Source organism: Haliotis asinina, chromosome 3, assembly GCF_037392515.1.
Source record: "Haliotis asinina isolate JCU_RB_2024 chromosome 3, JCU_Hal_asi_v2, whole genome shotgun sequence".
Taxonomy (NCBI): domain Eukaryota; kingdom Metazoa; phylum Mollusca; class Gastropoda; order Lepetellida; family Haliotidae; genus Haliotis; species Haliotis asinina.
In genome coordinates this window covers 28,588,106-28,613,403 of record NC_090282.1, presented here as the reverse complement: position 1 = coordinate 28,613,403, position 25,298 = coordinate 28,588,106, and the positions used below count along the sequence as shown (strand labels likewise).

Genomic DNA, 25,298 nt, shown 5'->3' with positions numbered 1-25,298 from the left:
CCCACCCGAAACTAAGCGGCATCTTCTATAAGTGGGGAAAGCAGATATAAAATCCGTTGATGTATAGGCAGGAAAAGAAAACAACAGAAGACGCAAGTGAGTAAGTTCATTTTTACGCCGCTTTTGGCAATATTAATGCAACATCGCGGGAGACACCAGAAATGGAATTCACAAAATGTACCTATGTGGGGAATCGTACCCTCTACCATAGCTAAGATACATTTAGCGTTTACTAACATGAACGCTGTGTATCTTAGCTATCTCGACCAGCGAACGCTTTAACCACTGGGCTACTCAACCTCCTCCATGCAAAACATACCTTCCTGACTTTAAAAGGCAATATACTAAAACGAAACAAGGGCGGTATTGTGGATAGTTCACGCATAACTTGAGGCAACATGTCTATTAAAGCAGAATACAGCAGAAGTACTTATACAATTAAACTACCAATTTTGCTTATTCAAAATGCATTTGTGCAAGTGTCCATGTCATTTGGTATTTTTGTTTGGGGGATTTTTTCACAGATGTCATTACTATATCATTGATGAGTAATCTGTTTTAGAAATAATAAAATAACAATTACTCCAAACACACTGTATATATGTATGACGACATTGAATGGCAATATATGGCAGGAAATTCTCTTTGCATGCCTTTCACTATTTACCCAAAGTGCACAGGGACGATGTCTCTATTATCATCTAAACAGGAGTTGTATGGACGCAGACTGCGAAAAATCCTATCAAGTTGTAGATGAATTTGTCGTGTATTGCAGATGAGGTCAAACCAACAGTTACACAGCCACTAACTTACATATTCGAGACATTAAAATGCATAACCTACAATTAATTAAGCGTTACACACTAGTGTACGTGTTAGGAATGCCTGTGATGGAAATGCATTCGTTTAGCGGTTAGAAATATATTATTGACCAAGATATTTTCTTAAATTCAGAATGGGAATATAGTGGTTTCTTTCAAGGCGTGATTCCGACATGAGGTCGTTTCTTTTAGAACTTTTTACAGTGTACATTCATGTATTACAATTTTCTTTTTTTGTCATTTGTCAGTAATACGAATTAAAAAAGATGCAAAGATGCGCTGAGATCTCATTGTCGAGCAGGGGAATCCCCGAAAGTTCGTTATCTGTCGTCATCACAGAGTTACCTCCCGTAGTTAACAGTGAATTTCCGGAAGAACGATGGGGGAGTCGAGTGGCAGATTCTGCTATGTTTACAGTTGTGATGTAGATGTGAATGTTGAAATCAAAATGTAAATCTTTACTTCATTCCATTAAGACATATAACCTGTTTCATTCAGGTACTGACCAGTGATGAAATGGTTCAGTGTTACCTTATTACCAGTGGTTAACAGACCTAGGCACTGTTCACTGTTCGGTTTCATTTCGCATGTAAACAAATTCTAGATGTTCTTTCATATTATGTATGCATGAAAATTTGACTTAACTATTGGTGACGTAAAAGTACAAAGTTCAAGTATGAACCCATGAATACCTCTACTATATGTCACCATTGCAAAATGACAATGAAAACAACATGGACACCAATTTTGGCTCCACTTTCAGCCACAAGTTTTAATTCTCATTATCATTAAACCTAAACATGAAATTATATGTTATATACTGATGTGTGGAGCAAATCCCCGACCCCACTGGAGTTAAGAGACATCCTATATCAAATTTGTTGAATGTCAGTGATAACTAAATGCACAGATTTGCTCCTTCACAAAACCCAACATCCCAGATAAGGATCAAAAGGATTTACAGTCATGAAGTTTCAACAAGTGCCTTTCAGTGGATGAACTGAAATGTCAGTGTACACTTACCCTGGGTCTGTAATTTTTCCCAATAACGCTTTAACCCAGTCAGTAAGTATACAATGTATGTGACAAGAATTTCATACAACAATCATACACTTTCAGTGGCACACTCGAGGGTCTGCGAGAAAGACCAAGCTACAAGGAGCTACTTGAGGATCCCATGCTAAAGTTTTCTGGAGCATATCAGGAGGGATGCTCAGATCTGTATGTGACATGCCAGGTGTGTGCCGATGGCCGCCCCCTCGCCATGCCAGTCTCCACATCCTATAAGGCCTTCAGTACACGCTGGAAGTAAGCAGCTTTGTTCAATGTTGAAATCAAACATACTTAAAAATGGACTCACACAAGAGAATTGTTATGGATTTATAACTTATATTTTCTTCATTATCTTTACCAATGTTCAACTTCAAGCTACTTTTTTCCATGTTATTTACATGATGCATTGAAATTCATGTTTTGATCATGTATAGCAATCATTACCTATGAGTGTGAGTCTGACTCATAAGTTACTATTCAACTGTTTATTTACCCAGTTATTGTGCTGTTCATTGTGTTCAAAACACAGGTTTAATTTTTCTTTGTTACCTACGAGGGCAAAAATACTGGGTTTTATATTGTTTATGCAATGCCCAAGGGCAAAATATTACTTTGACATGGTGGCGTAATGTCATGAACAATGGTATGATGTACATTTCTACTGTGATGTTGCGTTCTACATGTGACGATGGCAGGTAACCAGCCTATATTTGAAAGCAGGTTTGGGTTTATTTTCCCCAATTTGACAACTTAGTAGTAAGCAAACAGAATGTAATATCTGTGCCTATATCATACTGTGTTTGCGAACGTCATGCCTAAATATCAGCATATCCCTTGCTTTTGCTCAGGAAGTACCAACATTTAGGCTCTCGGGTAATAAACATTTTATGGCATAGGCACTCATATGATATCCTCTGTGTATGTACTTGGGATCATATTTTTATGATTGAAGAACAAATATATAAAATAATTTTGGTTAATTATTTTGATTCTATGAATTAACAAACTGTATCAAATTGTTTTCCATTTGTTGGTTTCATGTCACCAGTCACATGATGAATTGGGTCTTGTAAGTCCATTAATGATCTAGATAGTGAATAATATTCATCCTTCTTGGGTACTTGAGTAACTTGTCCCTGCCTTAGTGTTTGCAAAAATGTTATTAATGAATATGTGCAGTATCATTTACACATAAATGAATGTTTACAAGCTATCAGATTACCTTTTTTCCAGTTGGAATGAGTGGATTCAGCTGCCTGTCAAGTACAGTGATCTTCCAAGAAATGCCTTCTTATCTTTGACTGTCTGGGACATTTATGGAACAAACAAAGCTCACCCAGTCGGTGGGACAACCATCTCTCTGTTCGGGAAGAGAGGGTGAGATGAACATTGCATCAGTATTAGGCAGCATTCAGGTGGCATCATGAGATGATAAGAATGGGATAATGCAAACTTGATATCCCTGTCAACACTATTCATTCTGTATTGTTATGCTTCATTTACAAATGACACTAGACCCATGAAAGTCTGGGGTAGAATAAGCCTTCAGCAACCCATGCTTGCCATAAATGGCGAATATGCTAGTCGAAAGAGGTGACTAACGGGATTGGGTGGTCATCCTCACTGGCTTGGTTGGCACATGTCATCGGTTCCCAGTTGCGCAGATCGATTCATGCTGTTGATCACTGGCTTGTTTAGGGAAGACTCATTTATTTACATCGTTGTCATATAGCTGGAATATTGCTGAGTGCGGCATTAAACTTTAACTCACTCACTACAAATGACTCTAAGTGAGCAGTATACTGTCCTCAGGCTCATCATTTAGTAAACCTTGGCTTGTCATGTCACATACCTGGTTGATATAACTGTAAGAGATGATTTGGGGTCAGTTTCAGTTACAATTAAATGAACATATTTGTGCTCACCCCATGTTGGGTATAACACTGTTATACCAATACTATACTTTGCAAATAGACCAATTCACCAACATTCTTGCTTGTGACAGGTACCCATGTTGCAGATTTTAGATTATTGGATCATACTCCGTAAATGTAATTGGTCACTGCTGCATATATCTGATAAGGTGGTGCGGTGAGGTTGGGTTAAATGTTGTTGTCAAGATCATTGCACATATAGTGATGTTCATGCCTTTGTGCTGGTTGTGGATTTTGGTTAAACCACTGAGACACAGTACACTGACTCTGTGACAACCCCTACTTGTTGTATACTGTTAATGACAAGTAACAACTACCTTTTTTAGGATAGTTTGATGTGACACAGTAAGTGACCATACCAATGACCTTCACCTCGTCAGGCAGTTGCTCTAACCCTAGACCTTAGAGGTGAATGATCTGTCACAAGGATACATTTGACGAGATCATGTTAAAATACTTGTCAGTTAGTATAATGATTGTTGGTTGTGTATGACTTGAAGGTATGGCCAACATATCTTTAAAAATGAATCACCCACATTCAAAGGCCAACCATTACAAATGCTCATTACCTCCCACGCCTACCGGCACATCCACTCACTCTCTCACCATGGTGGTGTGACTGGTTGCAGGACATTCCGCCAGGGCATGCATGACTTGAAGGTGTGGCCAAAGGTGGTGGCCGATATATCTCCTAAGATGACCACTCCAGGGAAGACGAAAGATGCCAATGATCAGATGAGTCGACTGGCTAAAGTAAGCACTTCTTGATCTGCTCAAGGACCATGTTTATCATAGTACAGTCAGGCCGCGTTAGTCCGGACCCCGACAATCCGATTCCCGAGATATCCGAATGATAGCTAACTGTAACCAATCTTGTTTACTATGTAAACTCATTACCTGTTGATTCAGTAATCCGGTGCTTCACTCTCCGTATCCGAACGTTAATCAGCGGTAACATATTAGCTAATTACACATAGTTTTGCTTCATCAATCCGGCGGTACATCAAAAAGGTTGGGATAATCCCTTCACACCATGAGCCCCATTCAGTGGTAATTGTTAAGTGACACTTGCGAGTTGAAGATGTCGTTAGTTTGTGATTTTGATCAATTAGTAGGTCTCACTTTTGGTTAGTTGGAGTAATACCTGTCATGCTTACTTCCTGTATAAAATTGGGGCGGTGGGGTAGCCTAGTGGTTAAAGCGTTCGCTCGTCACGGCGAAGACCCGGGTTCGATTCCCCATATGGGTATAACGTGTGAGGCCCATTTTCTGGTGTCCCCCGCCGTGATATCGCTGGAATATTGCTAAAAGCGGCGTAAAACCAAACTCACTCACTCACTCACTCACTCCTGTATAAAACACTGAGAAAACCCTAAAGCCAACTTTGATCTTTTGTGTAAACATTTTGGCATTTATCGGCAAGAGCACAATTTCGGACATCGGATATGTTTTGTGATTGGTATGATCGTTTGACAGACAGATGCAATCACGTGGTTGACACGTGATCTCACTTCGTAACAATGCTGCTAGTCACAAGTATGCCAATGTCAAACTGACCAACGTGAAAGTTGATTTCTTGCCCCCAAACACCACATCGCACATTCAGCCAACTTGTATACGTTCGTTTGTTTTTGTATTGCCATGTCAAAGGGAAGTAACCCTACTGTAGTTGTGTTCATAAAAGTTCGTTTCAGTAGTCCGTACGTTTCACTATCCGAACGATTTTGATGAAAAACGGACGTGTTCGGATTAACGCGGCCTGACTGTACACACTCAATAGTTGCTGTGTTCATTTGGGACAAACGTAATGTGGTTACATTAATTATCAAACATTGGAAATAGAAGAGAGGTTGAAATACTGCTTGTCACTGATGGTTACAATAAACATTACTCTGGAATCTTGAATTTATTCTGAATCCATGATATTGTTAAACAACAACTCTATCTTACCTAAAGCACAGGGCAGTGAAGCTGATCTGTATGATAAACAGTTACCCCTGATTTTGACCCCATGGCCCAGACACCTGTGTAAATCAAAAGTACAAGCTGCACCTTTTTAAATTAGTTGGATAATAATATATAAATACCACCTGTGATCCAAATGAGGAATTCTTTCTGGATCAAAGTCTGTGATTTGGTCCAAGGTTCAAACAAGTTCGGTAATTGTTTTGAGATGTGTACTTTATTACTTGTCAAGTTGAGTAAGAGACATCGAGATGGGCACATGGTGAAAGTTGACTGGTTGGATCGGCTGACATTCCGAGAGATCGAGATGATCAATGAGAGGCAGAAGAGGGACTCCAACTTTATGTATCTCATGATTGAGTTTCCTCATGTCCACTATGAAAATACTCAGTTCTCAATCGTCTACTTTGAAAAGGTAAGATATGTGGTGGTTTGTGTGTTGACAATTAGATACCTCATGTCTATAGTGTTTGTTGGAATCAAGGATGGGACTCAAACGCTCCCCCGAGCACAACAGTACTTGAATCTATGATAATATAAACCCAGTTATAACATGGTGTTGTGTATTTGTAGTGTTGTTCACCCGTGAAGATCCAGTTTAGAACTGATCTTCAGTAAACCACACTTATTATAAGGGGAGTAACAGGACTGGGTGGTCAGACTTACTGACTTGGTTGACACATGTCATCGCATCCAAATTGTGTAGGTCAGTACTCATGCTGTTGATCACTGGATTGCCTGGTCCAGACTAAGTTATTTGCCGACCACTGAGGGTGGCGTAATTCTAAACTCACACACTCATGGTGTTGTTAATATGTAAGTCAAATACTGCCAGTTGGCCTACATCTAGAATTAAGAATGGAAACCTGATGTGAACTGTTTGGTTAGAAACTTAGTCTAATTGATCAGACCAAGCAAGTTATTTTGAGGTTTCCAGGTCAAGTTTACACTGCTTTGACAGTAGCCTGTAGCTCCAACTATTATATAAGAAGTTGGGCTTGAGGTGTAATTATCCCAGCTGTTACCACACACAATCATCAATCAATTACTACATAAGCCTAACCATACTCCACTCTCACAAGACCTTGCAGGATCATGGATCACTCTACTGATAGCTGATGATCTGGATAATTCCACCTGCTAAACATGATACTCAGTATCAGTATTATACAGTTTACAGTTATATGCTTTTGGCCTCCATTTTTAAAGACTGTATACAGTGCTGGATGTGGGAACAATTTGACATGATGGAGTTTCATTTGATGCAAGACCCTATTTTTATCTGGAGAAAACTTCTGGTAAATTGATTTGTTGGGTATTCAGTGTGTTCAGATATTAAGTCTTTGAAGGGCATTTAGAAGTGAAATACATAAGAATGAGGATTTTTATGGATATCAACTTCTTTATATGAGAACACAACATTTTGGAGTTAATGCTTACTCCTTCATCAGGTGATTGAGAATGGGGTACAGAGCTATATTTATATGTGCAGATAAAACAGTAACAAAGTAACAAGTGGAATGAATTAACGAAAGCTGGAAGCCAGTATAAACAAGCACTGATAGGAAGCCGACAGTTAAGATAACAATGATGGAAGCCAATGGTAATACATACAGATGATAGGATATGTTTTCATAACACAGATAGGAGATAAGGATGATGTACATGATTGGGGATAAGGATGGAAGCCAATGGTGATACATTACGCATGATTGGATGATGTTACATAACACATGATAGGGGATTAAGGATGATGTACATGATTGATGAGCATGTTTACATGAGGGTTGATGCTGTACAAACACAGGTAGATTGGCTATACATAAATACATAGATAGAACATACACAGATAGATGAGATTAATTTATCAATAAGTCCCAGGCACTTGGTAGGTACACTCCTTGGTCACGGTTGATTGCTGGTTTCTGTCTCCGGATCTCGATGGCCTCTCGCAATTTCCTTTGGCGCCAGTTGTTGTTGTTGGTAGATAGTATCCTAGTGTCCTCCTTTCACCACCATCGCCAATGAGAATGACCCCAGCGAGCTCCTCAACCACCTCAACGACCAACATCCAAGAATCAAGTTCACCATGGGGACAGAGACCAACCAACACCTGCCCTTCCTTGATGTATCCCTCCACACCACAGACGATGGACTTAGAACCTCAGTATACCGCAAGCCGACGCACACCGACCAGTACATCCACTACAACTCCTGCCACCACCCTCAGATCAAGCAAGCTATCATCGCCACCCTTACCAGATGTGCCAAAGCCCTCTGCCATCCTGATGCCCTAAACAATGAATTGGACCACCTCAGAAAGAGATTACCCTTCCCAGCTCGTCACAGCCACCATCAACAAGACCCTCAAGGACTGAGAACCCCGCCTCAAGCCTTCTCCATCACCCATCAAAGTAACCATACCCTACCTTGGCCCCATCAGTCATCAGATATCACGCCTCATCAAGACCAAAGCCAGCATCGATGTCACCTTCTCCAGTGGCAAGACCATCAAGACCTACCTAAAAGCCAACGGTAAAGGACCCAGCTGTGAACACCCTAACCCAAGAGGATGCATCTACCAGATCCCTTGTAACTGTGGCGACCTATACATTGGAGAAACGCTGAGACCAATCAACACCTGAATGAAGGAACACCAGACCTCTGTCAGCAAACTCGACCAGAAATCGGCCATCTCTTAACACATTCTCAAGAACCCTGGATGGGAGGACACTAGGATACTATCTACCAACAACAACAACTGGCGCCAAAGAAAACTGCAAGAGGCCATCGAGATCCGGAGACAGAAACCAGCAATCAACCGTGACCAAGGAGTGTACCTACCAAGTGCCTGGGACTTATTGATAAATTAATCTCATCTATCTGTGTATGTTCTATCTATGTATTCATGTATAGCCAATCTACCTGTGTTTGTACATCATCAACCCTCGCGTAAACATGCTCATCAATCATGTACATCATCCTTAATCCCCTATCATGTGTTATGTAACATCATCCAATCATGCGTAATGTATCACCATTGGCTTCCATCCTTATCCCCAATCATGTACATCATCCTTATCTCCTATCTGTGTTATGAAAACATATCCTATCATCTGTATGTATTACCATTGGCTTCCATCATTGTTATCATAACTGTCGGCTTCCTATCAGTGCTTGTTTATACTGGCTTCCAGTTTTCGTTAATTCATTCCACTTTGTTACTGTTTTATCTGCACATATAAATATAGCTCTGTACCCCATTCTCAATCACCTGATGAAGGAGTAAGCATTAACTCCGAAACGTTGTGTTCTCATATAAAGAAGTTGATATCCATAAAAATCTTCATTCTTATGTTCAGATATTGATTTTATGTGAACAGGTTGTTCTATTCTAATGATGGAAGAAAGAATAGTATTTAGCAGAATTTAGAAAACAATTCCATTTGTTATAATTAATACTTTTATTGGCTTTTTGAAGTTGGTAACGACAAATGAGTTCATTTGTTCTATTAGGAAAGGATTTTTTTCTGTAAAGATTCTTGTAATATATTATTGTCATTTTTCTATGACAGTTTTATAAGAATCTACGCCAAATCTATGACCCCCAGCTTGAAGGAAGGAAGAGCAGTGTTGGTTCATTATCAATATCATTATCAAGTCTTGGACGCTGTTTCAAATCTGACATGTGTTTTTAAGTATATGCTTTCTAACTCTAAAATCAGGTTCCACATGCTGTGGGAAAGACTTCTTGTATCCCCCGTATATGTTAACATGGAAAATAAAGTTCTGAGAGTGTCATTAATTTTTCAAAGTTTGATATGTGTTTCAGTATGTTATGACATATGTAAAAAATTCATTGTTATCAGATGAGTAATAAATAGTAAGGTGATATGATTTGACTAGAATGAAATTTAAGGGGGGATGCCATACCTGGCCTGATTACTGCATGGCTGTGATGTTATTGCAGGATGCAGACAGACCCTTCGAGTTTCGAACTCAAGCAGAGATTGTCACAGTGCCCGATCCAGAGATTCTCATGGTAAATATATCAAACATAGCCCCTACCTTCATCAGCTTCATAATACATGTGATCTGCTGGACATGGTATGGTGTGTTTTAGAAGGTTTTCAAGGTTTTAGTAATTGACATGGAGAATTGATGTTGATATACATATAACTTAGTACTTGCTTGTCCCTCAAAGAGCATGAGTTTTAGTTTTCTAATATACCTGTATCCATTTTATGATAGATTAACTCAGTTTTGTTTCTGTATCCATTTGAAATAAAACCTTCCACTTGTAACCCATTGTGTAGGATGCCTCAGTTCGTTTATTAAGAGTTGCCTCTCATATTTGTGTGGTAAGGGATCTCCCATTAGCCCATCCCAAATAATATTTATGAATTGATTTATACTAGAATTATTAACAAAGCCTAACACAACAATTACTATACCTCTCACAATAAAAGCCCCTAGATTAATCTGCGGAAGAAAGAATATAGGGGAACAAAAGGAACTCTTTCCATTTGTGCTGGAAACCTTGGATCAGGCAGGATTGTGTCTCAGATTTGCTGCAGTGATTGTGTTGCAGGTTTGTTAGCAGCAGTATGAAGATGTCCATGCTTATCAGCGTTCCTGGTAAATATCTGAAATCATGATTACTTCCTTCCTTGACATGTTGATGTATGACTTATAGACTGTTCATAGGCATGTTAAACCCAGTTTACTCACTCCACTGATTACTACAAATGATGCAGGAGAACCTGGTTGAAAGCAAGCATCACAAGCTGGCCAGAAGTCTGAGGAGTGGCCCCACTGACCGAGACATGAAGCCAGATGCCAAGACGAGGGACCATCTCAATGTAAGTCCTTCCAGTGCCGACTTATTGCATGTTGCACATACACAAGGATGAACATTAAGTGAACACTTGGGTAAGACATGGGACCATCTTAGTATTAGTTACTCAGTGGACATGTTGCTAAGACAAGGAGCCATCTTAGTGTTGGTCATATAGTAAACATGCTGCTAAGACAAGGACCTACTTTCATGTTACTTATTCATTGAAAATGTTGCTAAGACTAGTATTATGGTTAGTGAATGGACCACTTATGGTTTGAAATCCTTCGACAGGGGTATTTGTATTGTCTGTCATATCTTGTATTGAGCTGTGGTCAGTGTGCAAGTTTGTTTTTCTCTTGCCTTTTTATAATAATTTTCCTTTCCCAGACCATTGTGAGCTACCCACCAACGAAACAACTGACGTCAGAGGAGCAAGACTTGCTGTGGAAATTTCGCTTCTACCTTTCCAACCAGAAGCAGGTGAAACTGTCTACCCTTTATCAATGAGTGGAATGCTGGCTTGGTGTAATATACTAGCCACAAAAAGAAACTGTGCACACAGAAAATGTATCCAAAATGGGAATACAACACAGCATAGACAAAATGATGTAGACACATTTTAAGCTGAAGTATCGGGCCACAACAACATTTCAAAAGAACCTGAACAATATCCATAACAATGACGTCAGAAGTTCAAAATCGAATAAGGGGTCACATGATAAATTTACAAGTTAATAAAGGGTTGTCTCCATGACAGTATGTCAGAATGGGTCATACACCAGGGCATCATGGTTGAATCCAAAACTCACGTAACTGACTATTCCTGACAGTTTTGGAATGGATACAATTCCTGACAGTTTTGGAATGGATACGATTCCTAACAGTTTTGGAATGGATACGATTCCTGACAGTCTTGGAATGGATACGGCACAATCCTGGAATGGACTAGGATTTGGTCTCTGCTGTTTAGAATCTGTGTCTGGATGCCCAGAATGTATGTGGTCGGTGACGTCGTTAGTGATAACGCCTGACCAGTGCAGACACTGTGTTGCGATGGTATTGGAAATGTGCTGCCACCTTTTCTTGTCTCATTCCTGCTCTAACCATTCCAGTGGATTCATGATGTTGAGCAGATGTTAATCTTGCCATGATGTGCATGTGATTTCTCTTATGAATTTGTGAACGTTTGAATGACCACAGTTCAAGCTTTGGACAGTGACAGCAATTTCTGAGTTTCACATGTTGTGTGCACCTGTAACACACTGCAAGTCCATAGGCCACCATCAACGACGTCACTTTGCCTCGCACATTTGTGAGCGTTTGACTGTCTCCAATACTTGCTGTGTTCACACCTGTGTGCCTATATTCATATTTTCAGTGTGCACAGTTTTCTTTATGTGGTTAGTATACAGTAAACGTCCACTGGAAGTCATGGTGGCTGAGTGGACTATGCGAATGATGTGCTGGCAATTAGGTGCCTGACTCTGAGGGTGTGGGTTCAAATCCTGGATGGGACTCAACCAAGGAAGTACTGGATTTTGTACTTTACTAAGAAAGTGTAATCTCCAAATATAGCAGATATTACATTTGACCACTTTCTACATGGCATTGTGTAATCATAGTATACGTAAAACCAGTGGAAATCCTGGGATTAATCTGAGGCTGTTGGTTATTGCCAGACTACCAAAAAAGCACTACCAAACTACTCTGGAGCTTACAGCATTAACTAGGGCGGTAGGGTAGCCAAGTGATCAAAGTGTGTATTTGTCATGCTGAAGATCTAGGTCTGAATCCACAGTGTACTGTGTGTGAAGCCCATTTCTGGTATTACCCACCATGACATTTACTTAATTGCCGTTGCTATGGCCTGAAGTGTTGCTACAGAAATTCAAAGTGATACTGATTCTGCTTTTCAGGCTCTGACCAAGTTTCTGAAATGTGTAAACTGGTCTACAGCTCAGGAGGCAAGGCAGGCGCTGGATTTGTTGTCCAAATGGCAGCCAATGGATGCTGAAGATGCTCTGGAGCTTCTCACACCGGCCTTCACACATCCCACTGTCAGGAAGTATGCAGTCACCAGGCTCCGGCAAGCTGATGACGAAGTAAGTGTCAGGTTGCAATAGCCCTCTCACATCACACTTTCAGAATATACATCATCAGACAAATTGGTCCTGTGTATGTTTGGATCTAGGATCTGTTTCTCAACACAAACTAACCTCAGCATTGTCTCAACACAAACTGACCCCATCATTGTCTCACCATAAACTAACCCCATCATTGTCTCACCACAAACTGACCCCATCATTGTCTCACCACAAACTAACCCCATCATTTTCTCACCACAAACTGACCCCATCATTGTCTCACCACAAACTAACCCCATCATTTTCTCACCACAAACTGACCCCATCATTGTCTCACCACAAACTAACCCCATCATTTTCTCACCACAAACTGACCCCATCATTGTCTCACCACAAACTGACCCCATCATTTTCTCACCACAAACTGACCCCATCATTGTCTCACCACAAACAGATCTTTCTCAGCACTACTGACCATCTATTTGTCCTACCTAGGATCTGTTGCTGTACCTGCTCCAGCTTGTTCAAGCCCTAAAGTATGAGAACTTTGATGAGATAAAAGAGGGCATGGATACGCCTCCTCCGCAAAGAGAGTCGGCCCCATCTCCAGAAACACCTTCCAGTTCCTCAGAAAAAGAAAGGTCAGTCTAGACAGCTGCTACTAGGCCTGGTTTTGGATTAGGTCAGGTGTTATTCAAACGTATCTCTGAAGGTGATGTTGGATGACAGGTGTCTATTATTCCACTCATATGACCAGACCTTTAGGCTGAGGACTATGCACATGCAGTTATTAAATGTTCTGTCAGGGTGTAGGTATAGATCTATAGCTCCTGACAGTCAAGTGACTATCCAGAGATGCCAACCATTACGCTTTTGGCATAATGATTTTTTCATGCCCATTTTACGCTAATACGCTTCACATTAAAAAAATTACGATTTTTAACCAAAAAATCACCGATAGTCTGTTGTGCGCAAAATAACAGAGGTGACAGGCTGCTAACACACCACTTGTAGGGAACAAACTGCCAAATTACCGTAATGCTTAAGCAGTCTCAGCATCGCATGGCATTCCAGACGATTCCTACATTATGTTAGATAGTAAAAGTCACGTGATGTTTCATATCAAAGTAAGGAGCTGTGTGCACGTGTTTGCTGCATCTCAGTACTTCCGGTTCGTGATTCCGCGATCAAGATGTCAAAACGAAAGAGTTTCGACATGGAAGGCAATGAATATTCAACAAAGCAAAAGAAATTAATTCAAAAGTTCAGACAGGAGTATAGTAAGGAATGGCCATGCCTGAAACCGTCACGATTAGGTGAAACCCATGTTTTCTGTACATTGTGTAAAGTTGACTTTTCAATCTCTCATGGAGGCCATTATGACTGCAAAAGACATGTTGCAACGAAAAGACATACCGATTATGCTACAGTCTATCAAAGTAATAAAAGTTTGTCAACTTTCTTTAAGCAAGAGACAGAAGTTAATTCCGTTACAGATGCTGAAGTGCTCTTTACGCAGTTTTTGGTTGAACACAATCTTCCGATTGCAGCGTCTGACAATGCAACAAAATTATTCAAGAGCATGTTTCCAGATTCGCGAATAGCAAAGGAATACGCATGTGGAAGAAGTAAAACTACTGCAGTTATGAATACTTTAGCAGAAGATAAAACACAGAAATTGTTAGAACATATGAAAGTGGGTCCATTTTCAGTTTGTAACGATGGCAGCTATGATGGGACAAGTAGTCAGTTGTACCCAATTGTACGATATTTTGACAGTAAGCTTGGCAGAGTTGTGACTGTCTTGTTGTCAATGCCTGACAGCAAGGGGAAATCGACTGGTGAAAACATTTTCAGAATTATGGACACTGAATTGAGTCAGAGAAACATTCCTTGGGAAAATTGTGTTTCATTTGGATCAGATGATGCCTCAGTCATGATGGGAGTCCACAAAGGTGTGTCAAAGTTTGTTTTAGACAAAAATCCAGATGTTCACATACAAGGCTGTCCTTGTCATTTAATTCACCTAGCTGCACAAAAGGGATCCAATGCTTTGCCTTGCAACATTGAAGAGTTTTTGATAGACTGATATTTTTATCTTGACAAAAGCTCTAAATGAAAACATGAAGTGCAAGAACTGCAACAGAAATATGGAATGAAAGTTAAAAGAGTGATAAAGCATGTGTCAACTAGATGGCTGTCACTGGAAGATTGTGTCAAGAGACTTGTAGAACGGTGGGAACCTCTGAAAGAATATTTCATGTCACAACCAGTTCCAAAATCAAAACAGAATAAACTAAAAGACAGTGAAAATAAGAAAACTAAGAATCATAACCATTCAACAAAGGAAGAAATAAAGCAGCAACACTCAAAGAAAAATGATCATGCTGAAACAGCAAAGGAAACAACTAAATACCAATCAGGATTTCAAAACAATTTGAAGCAAAAGGAGGAAAGTGAAAGTTCTTCCTCTGGACAGGCTGCAAGATCAAAAGTTGAGAAGAAGAAACAAAGTAGAAGTGAGACTCTGGAGGAAGGTCATGGTAGTGAGGCAAGGATTACAAGAATACAGGCAGGTATTCAGGACCCCAGAACCAAACTGTACATGCTCTTTCTGATAAACATTTTGCCCATTTTCAACTAAGTCAATCCACAAATCCATAAAATGAGAAGGATCCTACAAGGAGTGTTAACGGATCTCTATGTGAGATTCTTAACTCCAAAAGCTGTGGCAGAAGCTAAGGACATTTTTAGTATTGACATTGAGAATAGAAGAAACCAGAGAAATAAAGCGGAGATAGTTATTGGAGCTGCAGCCAGGACTTACATCATAGACCAGACTGAAGCAGGAATAAAATCTGAGACAGTAGAAGATTTCTACAGAGAAGTCAGACAGGTTTTTGTGAATTCATGTAACTACATGCTGAAATCGTTTCCATTGGAGAAGGACCGTCTTCAGCATGCTGAAGGTTTGGACATTGCATTGAGAACTACTACAGAGTTTCTCTCTTTGGAGTATTTCATCACTAGATTCCCAGTTCTGACCAAATCCTTGCAGGCTGAATCTGGTGATGTCAGTGACAGTTTGGAATCAGAATTTCTCGGTTATCAAGTAGACAGTTTGAATGAGGAGATCCTACAGTCAGAGAGAATTGATGAAGCTTGGAATTTAGTATCATTACTTAAACCCCAGAAGGACAGATGAAGTACAAATTGTTGCCACAAGTGATGCTGGGTATATGTGTAATACCACACAGCAATGCTGATAGTGACAGAATTTTCTCTCAGATGAGGAAAAACAAGACTGACTTAAGGCCAAATCTATCTGTAGAAGCACTTTCTTCCATGATGATTTTGAAATCATCCATGGGAGCTGAACAGTTGAAATGCTATGAACAAATCCCAGATAGGAATCTTTTGCAGAAAGCAAAGAAGGCAACATATGTTTCTCTACAGTAATAAAAATAAAGGTGAGCTCACTTAACTGTTTTATCATTACACTTCTAACCCCCCAAATTACACTTTTTCATCAACGTCATTACACATGGGATCAAAATAGGGTTGGCATCTCTGGACCATCACTCATTGTATGAGAGTATTATGAATTATGAATTAATGGAGTAACGGCTTCAACATTTCTTGTCCTTGAAAGAGTTGTAATGTTTTGTTTTAGTCGATCAATGAGCACATTATCAAGAGCGTCTTCCCATGATTCCATCCTTGATGCTCTGGGGACAACCCCGCCTGGGAAGGAAGAGACTGCTGAGAACAAACTCGCTAAAGAGGTGAGTTATCTCCCTTGTAACAGTCTGGAATTGTTACCATTTGTTTTAGTCATGCACTCAACAATCCTCTTCATGATGGTGTTCTGTAAGTAAATTTAATAATCAGATCTGGACCACAAAGTCCAGTGATTGACTTCATGAGGATAGATCTTTAACAATGAGGATATGAAAACACATATCAGTCAACACAAAGCAAGTTTGATCATCCAATTCCGTTGACCAGTTCTGGTGACCAATTCCATCCATGCCAGGGGAAAAACAAACTAGTTCATACATTTGTCCATCAACCTTCTTTGTTGTAGATGGATCTTGCAACCTTTCTGATATGGAAGGCTTGTAATAATTCTACTATTGCCAACTATTTTTACTGGTGAGTGTTATCTTGACCTTGTCTCTTGTCATCACAGCACTTGTAAAACTCTGTACACACTATTTTGTGGACCATTTTATTCTGACAGTATTATGTATAATCATTAGGGCTAGACTCGGAGACATGTTGTATTATGTTGATGTTCAAACTTCAATACTGTTGATCAGGGTGAAGCCGTTTACTCTTGGATGTGAAATAAACATAAATTTACAGGCTTTCTCCAGGTGTTCTAACTGTGTAAACTACAATGTTAGCTTTAACTGTATAGCATGAAATGTTAAACTGGTAAATCTACTTTTGGAAGCGTTACTACTGTAGATAGTGTGAATATTTTTAATTCACTATTCAAGCTCTGTGGTTGCAATCTGTGATAGCTGTTGTCTGTGCAGGTACTTGTTGGTGGAGTGTGAGGACCAGGAGGTGTCAACTAAGGACAGTGCACTGCGAGAGATGTACATCACAGTCATGAAGAGATTCAGTAAAGCCCTCAGCAAGGTAGGTCAAGACAGCTGTCGACTGTGTTGGGTTTGATGCTACTTTCAACATTAATACTGACAGATGAATGTAGATAAAAAACCCCAAATTGATAACCACTTTTGTGAAATCCGTGAAGGTACAGCACTGTCAAAGCATTGCAGTATCCAGTCCAAACTCATTATCATCTAATTCTGACATTTCTAAGGGCCACATCTCTTTTGATAGACAGTAACCATGGAAACTGGGCCCCTCAAGCCCACCATGAAATGTTTTAGTTATATTGTGAAAGGCTAAAGCATTAAGATGTAATCAAGATGGTCATAAGGAGCATTTTGTCATCATATGTCTCTTAAGGATTTGATTACAACAAAATGCTTAAATATTGTTCAGGGAGGTCAGGAGTGTCGACTGAGGCGGTCAAGTCTGGCCGAACAGCAGTTGTTCATCAGTAAGCTGGTGGACCTGGTCAAGTTGGTGGCAAGGGAAAGTGGAAACAGGAAGAAGAAGGTATGCACAGGAACTGGAATCAATTTTGAATTATTTATATGTTGCAGCCTGTAAATAGACAGATCTGGACCAGTCAAACCAGTGACTAATATTCTGTCACATCCCACACCGCAGTTGTATGATAATTTCCTCTAGTCACAGAACTAAAACACAAAATTCATCAAGTACATTCACGCAACAAATATAGGCTGATTCCGAACAATTCTTGCATGTAATCATCCTGGGTGCTCAATTGGATTAAGTGTACATTAGTAGTCAGATTCCTTATGAATAAACATGCTTGGATGGTTTTCAGATTGAAAGATTACAGGCATTATTACAAGATCCAGAGGTTTGCAAGAGGAACTTTGCAGAGTTTGATGTTCTTCCTTTACCCCTTGACCCCGAGGTCAAGGTCAGGGGCATTATACCAGAGAAAGCCACATTGTTCAAGGTGAGCAAGAAACAGTCAATTCTATCTTGAAACTGGCACTTGAAGAAAAACATTCTCATCACTCTCTGAAAGGAACTTAAATATATATCAAGATACGAAAGGGAAATTTAATGTGTGTCCTGTTTGCTTGTACTGGGTTGTATTTGTGTTGTGGGTGGTGTTGGTCGTATAGTTGCAATGGCGTTATGGTTGTATGAGTGTTGTGAATTGTATCGATTGTATTGGTGTTATGGGTTGTATTAGTGACACAGATTGTTGGTATTATATAGAGGATACTAAATGACCTTCCATGTAATACCATTTTTATTAAACGAGTTAACGATTTGGTATCAAACGAGCAAAAGCTCGTTTGATACTAAATCTTTAACAAGTTTAGTAAAAATGATATTTCACTGAAGCGACTTTAGTATTCTGTTTATTACTCGCCATCATAAATTGACAGAAACTGTGATGAAATTCCCAACAGTGTGAGGACGCTCAGCTTTCAAGTCAAGTAAGGTCTAATAAAATTGCGACATCAGCAGTAGCATTGTGACATCACAACTTTGAACCATTTTGACGTCATACGTCAAGCGGTATTACACTAGTGCAATATTGCCGTAAAAGTATTACACTGCAGTATCTTCAACGGGGGAGTAATAAAGGAATGTACAGGTTGCATTGATTGCAGGGGTTGTATTGGTCATTTATGTTGTATTGGTTAAACATAATGGTTGTATACAGAGTGCCATGATGCCATCCCGACTGACATTCCGTACTGAGCAAGGGACTGACTATGTGACCATCTTCAAGCATGGAGACGATCTTCGTCAGGATCAGCTGATCCTGCAGATCATTACTCTCATGGACCAGGTCAGTAAAGCTATCATGCTTACTCCAGTCATTTGCTGAACCACTTTACTCCATCATAAGTTTTCTTTTGTCATGTTTACGATTATTACCATAATATTTAAGATGAAAAAATGAGGTTTAAATTGTTGCCAGGTTGACCATGATCTGAGTGGCATTTGTCATTGAGTTTTACAATATAAGTTGTTCACTGGTCATGATGGACCATGGGTTGATGTACCTTTGATGTTAAGTTGTGTTCCCTGAGCCCCGAGGGACCAGTGAGCAAGGTATTTATCTTAACAAACACCTCAGTGTTTATTTTGAACTGTTTGAAGCATGGGTATCGGATGGTACACTTCAGCCAACATGTGTGAATCGAATGATTTGAATCTTGCATCTTGCTCTTTTTCCCCACAGGTATTGTCTTAGTAAAGTCGCTGTGGTGTAATTCCCCTTCTTGATATTCACAGGGACTACATTTGAACGTTTGTCAAAATTTATTTATTGGAATGCAAGACAAATGTTTTCATAGTCATCACTCGATTTAGCAGATGAAACAAGAATAATACCCCTTCCATTGATTTGTATTTGCGAAACATCTGCAATTTCATCGCTTGTAAGTGGGGTACATTGAAAATAATAGAAGAGTGCACAGTCAATCAGAAAACATTTACGTGTGAGGTAAGATAAATATACATGTTTTTCCAAAGCGCTTTGCCTCACTTGTAGGACACTTGTTGCTCAGTGATGTTTTAAGTGTTTCACTGTGCAATGATACATCCTTTATACTGTGTTTGTATAAACATCCTTAAGGTTCTAAGGGCCCCTTATCCCACAGTAAGTTGCATTGTTATACTTGAAACTCATTCAGAGCAGCCCTACCAGACTCTGTTATTCTGTTTCAGCTGTTGCGAAGAGAGAATCTTGATCTAAAGCTGTCTCCCTACAAGGTTCTAGCCACCAGCAGTAAACATGGTACTTACGTTTACTGACATAGGCTCATGTTCATTTCTCTGAACTCAGCTCAGTATTGTTTTGTATATATTTTGTCATTGTTGGCTTTACTGGAATTTAAATGGCAAGATTTGACAAATCCTGTTCTGTCAGAGTATTTATTAAGTGATATAGTCATTTGCTTATATGCTTGGTGGTGAGTCATCAACAGAAGACATTCTGACATGTCAGCTTAGTGACAAGCCTTACTTCTTCGGTCATTTGACACGATGTCTGATCGGGTATCAGAAGCTTCTATGTTTGAATTCAAATAAAGGATTTGGACAGTTTTGGGCACCAAATTGTCGCCCAATGTTTACACCTTTGTTTTCTATTTTGTAAACATTAGGATGGGTGTGTCATTAGAATTAAGACATTGGTTGTACCTTGGTGTTGTATTTATCAAATGGGATTTCTTCTCCAGGTTTTGTACAGTTCATTGAGTCGACATCAGTTGCTGAGGTGCTAGCGTCCGAGGGTACAATACAGAACTACTTCAAGAAACATGCCCCGTCAGAGAATGGGCCATATGGCATTCAACCAGAGGTCATGGATAACTATGTCAAGAGCTGTGGTACGGAGAGGTTCCAGCAGTTGTTTGTAGTCTACATTTTGCAGGAAGTACAATACTGTATTCAACTTATATCCATTGCTCTTGAAAGCTTACATGATTTTAAAGTTACATTATATTGATTGGGAATTATTCTGTCAGCTGTCTCACATCAGATATCCAGAGACAAGACTTTGGTTGTAGTGGAAGATATAACTGACTTTTCCAAAGTTATAAGACATTTATGGATGGCAACTTCTTATTGTATAATGTTTTGGGCCACTTCTTGCAACATCTTCAGGTGATTAAAAACATGTAGAAACATGTTATGCATACCAGATGTACAGAAAACCAGATATGTACCATGTATAAACAATCAATCAATGAGGACAGATAATAAATACAGTGAGAAAGACAATGTAATTGGGATGAGACCAAAGCCAGGTTTATGAAAAATGAACAAGTGCACCTTCAGCAGAACTATCTCCCTTTCATGGGGATTTACAGAAGGTTGCACCTTACCTTTTAACAGATGAAGGAACTCAGTTTGGTTTCAGTCTTAGTAAATACTGTCTGTTGAAGTAGAGTGTATGTGTCCTGTTTCTCTCCAGCTGGTTACTGTGTTGTGACGTACCTCCTTGGAGTTGGAGACAGACATCTTGACAACCTCCTTCTCACTAAAACAGGTACGTGATCGGAACCATTATTGTCTGCACTGATTATAAGTGGATTTATCAGTTACCTTTGTGTAAATGAGGTGAAGTGTTGCTTTATTGTTTTAATGCAATATATCAGTACAAATGCACCTATGCCAAATCAAATGTTGTGTAATACTCATCTACATGTTTTGTTTATAAAACTGTGATGTTAGAAAATGTTCCACGTGTGACCATATTGGTTTGCTTTTATGATATGTTTGGATGTTATTGATTGTTGTTTAAGGTTACATGTTTGATAGTAATGTTATATATGCATTGGCGTTATTGGCATTGAAGACGTTTAGTTTACGCCACATCCAAATCATATCCGTGACCCCATCACATACCAGTACAAACTGTGAATGCTTCTTCTCACCCAACAGGTAAACTGTTCCATATTGACTTCGGCTACATCCTGGGCAGAGACCCGAAGCCCATGCCGCCGCCGATGAGGCTGAGCAAAGAAATGGTGGAGGCGATGGGAGGAACCAACTCCGAACACTTCTATGACTTCAAGAAGCACTGCTACACTGCCTTCCTGGCACTCAGGAGGTACACAGCATCTGCATCCTTCTATCTTCATGTCCCACATGGGTACAATGTGTGAAGCCCATTTCTAGTGCCTCTGCTAAATATTGCTAACTCACTCACTCATCCTTCTGTCTTGATTCCTGACAGGTCCTGAGGTTGGGTTAAGGCTTGCAGGTTATATTTAAAGAATACATCGTTTAGTAGGGTATCCTTGTGGTTAAAGGGTTTGCTTGCCTTCTTAGAGACATGCATTCATGGGTACAATGTGTGAAGCCCATTTCTGGTATCCTCTGCTGTGATATTGCTGAACGATGTGATCCAGCACCATCAAATATCAGTTTATGTCACCACCAAGTGTAATTCCTCGCACTGGTTTCATGTGTGAAGATTGTTCTCACGGCTTTATATGGCTGGAATATTACTAAACACAGCTTATAACTCACTCACTCATTCACACAGTCACTCAGATATGCATTTTTGTAATAGAATAATTCCTGCATGTATCGAAATTGGTGTTTGAGTCTATTTGATCTGATGTTGCCAGGTCTGCCAACCTGTTCCTCAACTTGTTCTCCCTGCTGGTTGATGCCAACATCCCAGACATCGCACTGGAACCCGACAAGACTGTCAAGAAGGTCGGTGGTCCCAACACAGCAGCATTACATTCACCTCACTCAGCTACATTGTGGGTCATTGTCACAACAGTATTACAAGGGCAGATATTTTGACACTTTGTAAAGAAATCTATTGGAAGAATGATTGCACTTCAGTATGCTTTGGGACAAAGCGAATTCCACTTTCAAGATGTAACAGAGTTACATATCTTGTTATATCTCCTGGTAACTTTGTCACATGATACAGTTTTAATATCTTGCCATATCTCCTGGTAACATTGTCATGTGATACAGTTTTAATATCTTGTTATATCTCCTGGTAACTCTGTCACATGATACAGTTTTAATATCTTGCCATATCTCCTGGTAACATTGTCATGTGATACAGTTTTAATATCTTGTTATATCTCCTGGTAACTCTGTCACACGATACAGTTTTAATATCTTGCCATATCTCCTGGTAACATTGTCATGTGATACACTGTTATACAAGATTGTATTGTAACACTTATTTGTTGAGCATACAAACAATGGTACCAGTTATATGTCTGTTTACATAGTTATTATCTTCTGTATGTCAGGTACAGGAGAAGTTTGTCCTGCACTACACTGATGAGGAGGCTGTGCACTACATGCAGAATGTCATTGACCTGAGTGTGTCCGCCGTCATGGCCGCCTTGGTAGAGCAGCTGCACAAGATGGCCCAGGTTGGTGGAACATGTTTCTCCTGTACAACAGGAACTTGTTTCTCTGCTATTTTCGGTACATGTTTCCATGTTCTAGCTAAAGCTGTCAATGAGGAATGATTGGAAATAGTTTGTTATTATCGATATTTATTTCGTGACTTATGCCTTTCAGTACTGGAGAAAATAGAAGAAACTGATCCTGAAGTGTGCAATATCAGAGTGCAATACTGTGAGTTGTGATACAACAACCAAAGTGGACAAAATTGTGTACTGAAGACCAGATATACTCGAAGATATCCATCAAATCCTTAATGGTCAGTTGGCTATTTTAACTTGAAAGTGAAGATCTATAGTGAAGTCAAGAAAGGTAAAGAAAGAAACTTTAAGTGACTACCCACTGACTATTTCTTCATAGAGACCAGTCCTTCAGCATTACCACATGGTGATCAGGGCCTAGTTTCTCACAGCTGTCTTAGTGCTAAGATAGTCGTATGTAGTGTTAATGTATGGTACTTGCAACTGTCTTAGCACTAAGAGAACTTTGAAAATCTAGGCCCTGGTATTCAAAGTGCTTGATGTTTGCATTGGCAGGTAACTTGCCTAGTGTAATATTATGTTACAAATTCCCAGGTGTTGAATCTGTGGGTGAATGGATAAAAGTGAAAAACTTGTCACACGAGTTAATTCCATAACTGGATATGTTTTCTGTGAGAAACTGTTTGTTGATTTGTCCAGTGGCCATATACATGTATTGTGGTAATTCTTCAACAATTTCTAGAATCCTAAGTTATCTGAGAAATGACTATTTTAGTTCTGAAGATTTTTAGCTGCAGTAAATATATCCTGTATTATACATATCTTATATGTGAGTTACATTCCAAGTGTGTATTATGGTGTAACCCGGTGTTACACATGGTTCTGTGCAGGCATTCAGTGCACCTGACAATTCCTATCAATGTCTGGTTGCTTTCATTATCGACGCTAGATTTAGTTGTCACCATATTAATCAAATTTTCTTATGTAAATTGTGTGAATAAGTATAGTGTCCAATAATGTATATATCACATGTACATTTATGTAAATATTTGTACAAAACTGATGAATAAAAATTGTTTGTTTATAGTGATGTATGATATTGTTAACTGACAGGGAAACTTTCTACCTGTGGTATAAACTGTTTAAAACACAAGCAGCAGTTATCCTCAGAATATTACCTCCAACACATTCAAGCACTCCTCCTTCAGACTGGTTAGCCAGAGGTTTCAAATTACAATATCATGGGGGTGATTCATGAAAATTGAAACTAGGTGTTTTAAATAAACCTTTTCTAAATCCTGACTGAAGCTTCAGAAAGTTGTACTTATGAACATTATGTGGAAGGTGTTGTTATCTTTTCCCTGAAGTTGTTAAGTATTGACCTTAATTTTGGGGCCTGAGATAATACCTGCTGAAAACACTTCCTTACCTAAATAGCAGATTTTGGGGTGTTATTTCCTATTTCAAACGTTGATTTTGATTGGGTTCTAAAGTGTTGGATGCTTAATAAAGTGTTGGGTATTGAAATTGTAAAACACGGAAAATTACGTCCTAGTCCTGTATGTATTTCTTGGGTACCCGTACACATAACATTCTGAGGTGACTAACACAGTCAAATCAGGCAACACGGGTTGAGAGAGTTTCTAGGGTTTTGGCGCTGCCTCACACAGACAAATTTGTGACCCAAATGAGGGAGGGAGGTACGTTTTCATCAAATACCTATGTTCAACTGGCAGTGAATGGGTAGCGGGCAGTGTGAGGTGATAGTGTGGTGTTCAACCTTGTACCATCTTGAGGAACATGGGTTGTATATGTATATAACAGCATACCCACTGGCTATGGTTATATTAGGTAAAAGGCTTTGCAGCAACATCTGTTCTATACAAGGTGCTTTCAAATTTAATTTACCCCTGAAGATATGGGCTAGAATTGGTCTTAAGCAACCCATGCTCATCATGAAAAGCAACAGGATCGGGTGTTCAGGCTCACTGACTTTGTTGACACATCTCATCGTATGCCAAATAATTGTGTACATCAATGCTCATGATGTTGATCACTGGATTAACTGATCCAAACCTCTACCTGGAATA

The 25,298-nt window shown here is 39.5% G+C and overlaps 1 protein-coding gene across 1 annotated transcript; it reads left to right on the top strand.

The window, feature by feature from the left end:
- The first annotated feature begins 1,171 nt into the window (after window positions 1–1,171).
- On the top strand, window positions 1,172–24,298 carry LOC137277775 (phosphatidylinositol 3-kinase catalytic subunit type 3-like). The gene is made up of 23 exons (XM_067809699.1): window positions 1,172–1,271; window positions 1,941–2,129; window positions 3,108–3,251; window positions 4,438–4,561; window positions 6,006–6,188; window positions 9,744–9,815; window positions 10,531–10,635; window positions 11,001–11,093; window positions 12,530–12,715; window positions 13,193–13,338; window positions 16,371–16,482; window positions 16,785–16,852; window positions 17,242–17,347; window positions 17,720–17,836; window positions 18,132–18,269; window positions 18,993–19,121; window positions 20,006–20,075; window positions 20,518–20,667; window positions 21,255–21,329; window positions 21,725–21,893; window positions 22,417–22,507; window positions 23,068–23,193; window positions 23,345–24,298. Exons 1-23 carry the CDS (start codon window positions 1,201–1,203, stop codon window positions 23,357–23,359), a joined length of 2,679 nt encoding a protein of 892 aa, XP_067665800.1. The 5' UTR covers window positions 1,172–1,200; the 3' UTR covers window positions 23,360–24,298.
- Window positions 24,299–25,298: the final 1,000 nt, after the last annotated feature.